We start from the raw sequence: 9,126 nt of genomic DNA on the forward strand, positions 1-9,126 counted from the left end.
CGGATCGTCGCGTAGCGTGACTGTCCTAAACCGCAAGTCCGGTGAAGTCACTGCTTCAACTGACCGTGCAATTTGCATTCGAATTAAAGAAAAACAGGGAGAAAAAGACAGACAGAGAGAGAGAGAGAGAGGGAGAGAGAGGGAGAGAGAAGAAAAATAAAAGGGTGGTTTCTAGCAGCGCAGTTTATACCACGAGCGGTATGCGCGAAATGCCGTGCGTGGCTGCACACATACGGGACCGGAATGTCAGTGAACGAGATTCCACCGGTCGACGATTTCCCCCGGCGGGAAAAGAGGATACTCGAGAAGGTATTCCGCGACGGGGAATACTTTCCGGTGATGTACGCGCGCGAACAGGTCGACGATTTAACAGCCGCGTCGCACGACAACACGCGTTACATTTGAACGACAAACACATCGAGCGCTTTAGTTTCCGTAAGTTTGCATTTGCATTTTAAAAACAATGAGTTTTAAGAGTAAAAGAAGATAAGGTTGCTCGAGACCTTTTGTTTGAAAAATTTTCTCTCTTTTTTTGTAATCGCAGAATTTCAGATTCTCGAAAGATATCTAAGCGCGCGTAAGGGAAGAAAACATTGACCGGACTAGCCGCAGTGTCCATTCGACGTCGCGTTGTCGTCATCGGTCGGTCGCGATAATGACTGACATCGACATTCGATGCTGGACGATCGGATCCCGCGTCGATTGATGGTTGTGGCTGGAAAACGGGCTATGTTCTTGTGCTCCTGGCCGCGGCACGGCACGGGATACCCGAAGCATCACTCTCTCACGGCCCCGAGACGAAGCGCGACACTTCGGCGTGTATCGCGTAATAGACCGCGAGCGCTCGGTAATTTTCTGCTAATAACTCGCTAGCCTTTGGCCTCACATGAACCACCGGGTATAAAATTGTCGATGAACCCGTCGTACATGCGCCTTCGCTCCGACCATCGTCCAGTCGGCCTACGGCAGAAATGGTATCCCCGTACATACGCTAGAACGAATTTTACATGTTTCGTAAATAAGAATTAATACACCACTAGTATTTATTTTTTTTATTCTTATTCAGGAAGATAAACATAATTTATTTCTCATCTCAGTCGCGTCAGGAAAGCAAAGAAGATTGCAGTTTTTTGTCCTACGAGAAATCAGAAATCCACGCACTTGATCTCGCATCTTTCAATCTTTATTTTTATATATACTATATAAGACAAAAAGTTGCGCGAGGAATGTAGATCTGTCGAAATTTGCAGTACTGGAAGAATGAAAAAAAATTATAATCGCGTATTCGAAGAAAATATCTCGTTGAAGTTGCATGATCATGACATTGCTTGTAGTAACATATTGAGATCGAGTTACAAATATAAAAGAAAAAGAGAAGATCTGTACGGGAAATGATCTGGCGATGAAAAGTAAACGTTTAACACGGTCAACGAAAGATTGGAAAACGTTTAAGCGCAGTTTACTATATTCCGTTTCCAGGGCAAGACCGCAAGTGTCTAATCAGCTGGTTCGACGCTTTGAATCGTCGTCTTGTTCCATTAGCTTGTACGATATCCGATCTTACATTATCCGGAATCGCCCGAAGCGGATCGGGGCATATTCTTTGAACTGAATCCGAGATTCGTCGAAGAGAGAGAGAGAGAGAGAGAGAGAAAGAGAATAAACTACATTTCGATCCCACCATGGCGAGATATCGCGCACTCCTTTGTGTTATCGCAGACCGACGGCGATTCTTACCGTTGTCAAAGCCGACCGCGCGCACGAGCCGATCCCGCTCGCGAGGCGGTTATAAGCAGCGACCGGTGCTATTCCGAGATAATCCCCTCGCCCGGTGGTCCAGAATACGGAAACGGCTCGCGATAGAATTCCCGCGATCGTTGGCGAAAGGCGTAGAGGCCAATCGTAATAAAGAGCAATAGCGCGAAGGATCGGAGACAACTCGTTAGCCTTGTCACGCAAATAACATCGTACCTGGCCATAAAGAGGTTCTATGTCGATGTAACATGTGCGCGGAAATCGTGGATAATTGGGTAAAAATAAAAAGTATAAAAATAATGTTTAATAATGCGTAATATGAAATTTATGGACATGTAATAGTCTTCCGCAAGAGTACAAATAGAAACGATTATATTTACATTAGTTCCCCAACTACGAGAAAATTGGAATTTTAATTAGAATTACATTTTTGTCATCAAAATTATTTTATTTTGATTATTAAAATATATTTTGTATATTTATTTATTTATTTATATAATTAATAAATATTAATATATAAATTAAAATTAAATTAATTATATATTAATTATATGTTAATACAAAGTTAATTGACATTATAAATTTCCAATATCTCCAATAATTTGTCATTATTATACGTTTTAATACTACAAATACTACATTTTATAAACAAGTTGCATAACGGGCAACATTTTCAGGAATTAAAACTCGTTTAACAATCCATCATCACAGTAATATCACAAATTAGTGAGTCCTTAGGATTTGTCATATACGCCGACAATATAACGTATGATTAGCGTATTATTAACATTTAAACAGCGGATTTATATAATCTTCATCAGGAATTAAAACTCGTTTAACAATCCATCGTCACAGTAATATCACAAATTAGTGAGTCCTTAAAATTTGTCATATACGACAATATAACGTATGATCAGCGTATTATCAATATTTAAACAGCGGATTTATATAATCTTCAGGATTACTATAAAAAGAAAATTATTAATAGTATTAATAAATTTTATAACTAATACTGTGATAAAAAGAATAAAAAAGATTAGAAAGCCTTATATGATATAAAATGTTAATAATGTAAAGTTAGTTCCCAACATTAAATAACTTTTATAACTCATCATTTGCTCATCATTTGTATGTACATGTATGCACTATGCACATTTCGAATTTTTGTTTGTACTTCTAGTACAATACTGCAAACGTTATTAACAAAAAAATTTTTAGGGGAAGGCAATTTTACAATAACCTGCCTACTACGAGAAATTTGTATTGAGATAGTCCTAATCGGTAAATTTTCGTTTAAACATTCACATATAATTTAATTCTTTGTTTGCACATTCTTAATAATACAGTTATAAACAAATAGAATTTGGCGAACAATCAATCTAGTTATAGCTATGTAAACGAAGATTCGAAAAGTATGTGAATGTGCAAACAAGAGTTTGTCGATTAATACTGATTTAATACTGTTAGGATCATATTCCGGGCTCTAGCTACTAGAATTGACCGTTTGCCAAACTTTATTTGTTTATAATTATTTTTTATTGAAAATATGCAAAATTTATCGAAAACTATTTTAATCCAATTTTCTCGTAGATGGGGAACTAATGTAAGTCCCCAAAATTCTTTTGTTAACCGCGTGACTGCCAAGAATTCTCGTCATTTTGGACTTAGCGTTGGTGGTTCATTGCCGCAAAAATGCATTTTTTGTCATGAAATATTTTGTTATATTAGAGTCGCTAAGTAATTTTATCACTGAAACAAAGTGTAACTAGAGGTGTTTGGGTGTGCTAAACACGATTTTTGAATCCGATTTGCATAATGTTGCTTCAGAAAAATTAAAATTTTCGAATATGTTTATGAAATATTTTGTTTCATTAAAGTTTTACAATGAATTAATGACTGAAACAAGGTATATTTAGGAGTTTTTGAATGTGCTGAACATGATTTTAAACTCATATTACAAAAATTTATAAGATAACATAATAGATCAAGTTAAAATAATTTAATTGAATTGAGCAGAAGCTAAATTCCTAATTTGATAATTTTTGATGAGTTTAGCATTATAATCTCAATATAGAATAATGTATATATTTATATATGTTTTTATATTATTCAAATAAAATATTTAGATAGTTTAAAAAATTTCTACATTTATTGCATACACAACATCAAATTTTAGTTAAAATTAGTTGCCATTTTAGGTTTATGACAAAAATTCTTTTAATTTAGCTTGAAATTGGTCATCAGCACCATCAAAAACTCTCTATTTAAACTTTTATTGTATTAATTTTCGAGAATCTTTTATTTTTGGCATTTTAGGACTATTTGAGGAAAGTGGTGTAGCAGTCAAGGAGTTAATAACGTTTGTACTAGAAATATGCAAACAAAAATTCGAAATATACATTTATGTGCAAACGATGAGCAATTGAGTAAGTTGTAGAAAGTTATTTTTTTTATGCTGGTGGGCTAACTTTATACTGGTTGCTAATAAAAAGATTAGTCTTAAAACCAATATTAATATTAATGCGTTTCAGTAATAGCATAGTTTAGAAATTGAACTTGGTACTAACATGTTAGAAGTCGTCGATCCAGTTGTTGTGACCGCAGTTGATTTGGCAATCATTATGGCAGGTATGGTTGTGATTTGTGCGGTAACCGGGGTAGTTGTATAGGTTGGGCCATAACTGTGGAAATTGGAATAAAATATTAATTAACAATAATAACAATTTTTGCATAACTAATAATTATAAAAAATAAGGAAAATTAGAAAGCTTTATAATATAAGATAATAATAATGGAAGCATTAATTCTAAAGTCAATATGCAGATATTAGTGCATCTTAATAGCAGTTTACGTCCAAAAATTAAACTTGTAATTGGAGACCTTGCAATTGATTTGAAACTGGAATTGATGGTGCTTGTTGCTGTGGCATGTGCGATTGCTGTGAGACTTTTAACGGTTGTGATTATTGTGAAGATTGTGACTGATTTGTGACAGACGACATAGATTTGATGAATCGCAATTGTGTGTTAGGCGACTGAGATTGGAGCAATTCTGACATAAGCGGCACAGATCGTGAAAATGTTGAGGAATAAGGCGAATGCCGTTTCATGTATCGTTCCAATTTTAGTAACTTATACGACTCAAATTGTGAGACAGGCAACGAAGCTTGTGGCAATTTCGAGAGAGGCGTGGGTCCTGGCAATTGCCGGACAGTCGACGTGGGTGCTGGCAATTGTGAAACAGGCAACCTGATGGATCGTGCTGGTAATTTTGAGTCAAGCGACTGAGATTGTGGCAATTTTGAGGCAAATGACGTAATTTGGGGCAATTGTGAATCAAGCGACGTAGATTGGGGCAGTTTTGAGGCAGACGACGTAGATCGGGGCAATTGTAAGGTGGACGTAGATTGGCGCAATTGTGAGACAAACGATGTAGATTGTGTTGCGGCAGACGACGTGCGTTGTTCCAATTGTGCAGCTGACGACGTGCATTCTGATCTAGACATCTGCAACAAGAGATTGATTATTAATAATAACAATTAATGCGTAATATTTAGAAAAAGCAAGGAAAGTTACGATATCAAATAGAAATAGTAAGCTTTTAGAGAAGCCGAATTAAAATTCGTATAGATACTATTGTATACATATAAATTATAATAATTTAACAATTTATATAAAAATATTCTGCGACGCCAAATGTTTTGGCATTTTCTTCGGATCTTTTCCAATGGTATGATATAAAGAAAATTAAAATAAAGTTCCGGTAACACAACTAAAGCATAATAAAAATCTCATAATATAAAAATTACACATATAGAAAAGTAGTAAACTATATGAATGTACTGATTGAAATCCTTCTAATTAATATTATACTTTATGCACTACATTGTAAATTTACTTACAACAATTTGTTCTGCCGAGACAGAATATATATTAATGGAAAAACACCGATTATACCAAATGACGAAACGTCGTCGAAGGATCCTGAAGATGCGATTATTAGGACACCTAATTAAATTAAATATTTATTTATATATATTAAGAAGAAAGATCTAATAACAAAGTAGCAAAGAAATCATCAAAATAGTATGTAATAAGTTGAAAAAGACTTTTAATGTAATTGTTCATGTGACTGTTCATGATTTTATCATTTATTTTAAACAAATGATGAAATAAGAAAGATTTTTCAGAAATTCGTAATTTTTAATTACATCCTTTTTTAACTATAATCATATATGCGTTTTATTCACATCAATCGGTTAACTTTATTATTCTGTGCAGAAAGTGTTAAAATATGATTATGGAAAATATTTTAAGTGATATTTTATGTTTTATATCAAAATATTTTAGAATCAAATATAAAATATCTCGCAACTATTGTTTTTCATAATTATTTTAATATTTCTATACACATAATGATAAAAGAAATCAAATTATATAAAAAAAGTAACATAAAATAACATGTTTAAGATATTTCTAGCATTAATTTATACATAAAAAACGTATATTAACGTAAAAATTTGATGCATATTTCTAAAATTTTTAGAGCAAAAATTTATAATTATTTTGTTTCATATTTTTATTTTTTACTTTTTCTTTTAATAAATTTGTACATTATTATGAACTAATTATAGTAGATATAAATTAATCAATTATACAAATTATAAGAACTTATTGTAAGAAAATTCTATTTACCAGACTTGACAATATAATTTGGCATTTATAATTAACATTATGAGTACACCAGTTCCAAAACCAATAGTAAACCAAAAATACTGGGGCCATTTCAAGATGTTCAATTCTGTATAATTTATATGTGTAGTATTTGGATTTGTATCGTACTCTTTTGTATTGTTTTCTTTATCTGTAGCATTCGTCAAGAATGCTATCACATTTTTGGTTACAGCATCTAGAAGAATAATTGCAAATAGTAAATAATTATATCTATTATTAATAGATTAATTTTCTTTATAATAACTATTTATTACTTATTAAAGAAATTAATTTTATTAAATACAAAATTTTATTATGAATAAATTTATTTATTGATTCAGAATAAAGTTGCTATTAATTTTTTTATATCAATTTTTAAAGTTATATCAATTTTTTTCTAATAAACATTTTTTATTACTCTGTATTAGTTTTATATATAATTTTCAATACTAATTTTATGATATTAAATATGCTTCTTCTTATTAAAAGATGTTTCAAGTTATACTAAATTTTAGTACTACATATCAATTAGATATCAATATATTACATTATTGTTTTATGTACGTATATCCTCTTATAACTTTATTTATTGTTTGAAAATATAATAGGTATTACTTGTCACATTTGAAATTTATATGATTAAAAAGAATGATAAACAAATAAAATATTATTCTTTTTTACTATAGCAATATAAATTACTTTACCGGAAATTAAAATAATGAAGACAATAGTCCGTAATGATAGCGTCATTATGTAAAACGTTCAAGTCTTTTTTTCAGTCACACTTAATGCAAAAATCAATTCTCTTGGTTCACGTATTGACTAATTAATATTTTGCCGTATGGCATATTATCTGAAATTAATAATGAAAATAATGAAATTAAAACTCAATAGGATCTATTTATTTTAAATATTTGAACAGTGGAGAATACAACAATATATTGTCCGACAGTTTATATCTTACTTGAAACAGAGATAAATTTTAAAGAAGTTTGAACAAGATATAATTTTTGAAGGAAGAGCACCTGCTGGTATGTGTCATGTACTTATATAGAATAAATTCTCTGCTGTAACTATAATTAAAATCTGTAATTATGGAAATAACATAATATTAGAAAAATAGAAACTTAATAATCACAATACAGTTGCACGAAATGAGAGATGTTTACATTTATAGTTATTTGACGAGATTACGAAAACTAAAAGAACTTTGAATTTCGCTTAACGTACACTGCAGAGATAAGTATATCTTTTTGAAGTATCTTATATAATTAATATATATAGTATGAAATAAATTAAGTAGTATGATTAACGTGGCATTCGCTATTATAAATGCTTACAACATAATTAACTATTAATTAATATTGATTTAATTGAGAGATCACAAAATTATATTCCCTACTTAAAATAATTAATTCTATTGCTGATTTTATCGTACAAGTTTGACAAATCGTTAGCATATGATAACGCAACAATAAATTATTACAAAATATAAAATAATATGTAAAGAATAATGTATAACTGATGAGATTACACTAATTTCGATAAGGTAAGACAACATAGTTTTATGAAAATTCAGTTGAATATGTTGCGACGTCTATGTGCTAGTGATTTAATTGCACTTTAATTTATAACAAACAACAGCGTAGCACTAAAGAAAAGCTTGATATGATAACTAGTATATTATTTATTTAATAAGATATAAAAATTAATTGCAAATAAGACAATATTATTTACCAAATAAAACAGCAGTGTGTTTCATGTACGTCCTTAGTATAAAACACGATAACGATTACTGACGAATTTGTAAAAGTCACGCATGTCTTTAGCATTATTTGGCCCGTTTACTTGAGTGTTCTTGAATTCTGTATCAAACTGTTTATTATTTAGCTTTCGCGATCATATCGCCATGTCACGCATGTTCTCTGAAAGGAATACATAGGAATTGCTCATGCTCTCTTTCTACATAGGAATTCGCCTTGTTTTGATCAGTATAATATATATGTATATGTGCGTGTGTACGTATATATGTGTGTATGCGCATTCGTATGTATATGTGTATTCTCAGTCTGAATTTCTTCTCAACATTAGTGGAAATTTTCGTTCGCCAACAATTTAAACTATAAGTAATCGACTGGCTTTCTTTTCAAATTTATTGGAAAATATCTAGGAGAAAAAACCTTCCGTACTGAAAAGAGATTTACAAAGACCTATTATATGCTTTCTCACTTAGATCACATCTAAGGAAAATTTTATAAATAAAAATTTAAAAATATATTTATTGGCCATTCAAATAAGTTTTACTATCAGAATACCCTATAAAATTATCAATCTGCTGTCTCGCTTCTTTTTTTTCCGAATCGCAGAATTATATTAAGTTACTTTTTAAGAATATATATATTTTCTTATCATCTAAATTTTTTAAAGATTAAGGAATGTATTCGTACACCGAATTTTAGTCGGTAGTCAACGGTAGTATCTCTACGCGAGCTTTCTGGACTATATATAGGTTTTGTTTTTATATTGGAGAAAAAACTGTAACAAGGAATTACTTGCTAAATTTTATCTTAGAAAAACTGCAATAAGAAATATTAAATGCACAAATATCTTTCGCAACCGTTTGAGTTTTAGCATATCTATTTTAATGTGTGTTCTCTTT

General features: G+C 31.1%; 1 protein-coding gene across 1 annotated transcript; it reads right to left on the bottom strand.

The window, feature by feature from the left end:
- Positions 1–2,052: 2,052 nt before the first annotated feature.
- On the bottom strand, positions 2,053–8,509 carry LOC139770350 (uncharacterized). The gene is made up of 8 exons (XM_071702253.1): positions 8,205–8,509; positions 7,432–7,553; positions 7,172–7,320; positions 6,450–6,663; positions 5,657–5,762; positions 4,636–5,260; positions 4,323–4,436; positions 2,053–2,719 (listed from the first exon to the last, which is right to left on the bottom strand). The coding sequence occupies exons 3-6, from the start codon at positions 7,215–7,217 to the stop codon at positions 4,718–4,720; spliced, it is 909 nt and encodes a 302-aa protein (XP_071558354.1). The 5' UTR covers positions 7,218–7,320; positions 7,432–7,553; positions 8,205–8,509; the 3' UTR covers positions 2,053–2,719; positions 4,323–4,436; positions 4,636–4,717.
- Between the last annotated feature and the right edge of the window lie 617 nt (positions 8,510–9,126).

Source organism: Temnothorax nylanderi, unplaced genomic scaffold (assembly GCF_030848795.1).
Source record: "Temnothorax nylanderi isolate EJ_2023f unplaced genomic scaffold, tnyl_v1.0 TNYL_tig0029_pilon, whole genome shotgun sequence".
Taxonomy (NCBI): domain Eukaryota; kingdom Metazoa; phylum Arthropoda; class Insecta; order Hymenoptera; family Formicidae; genus Temnothorax; species Temnothorax nylanderi.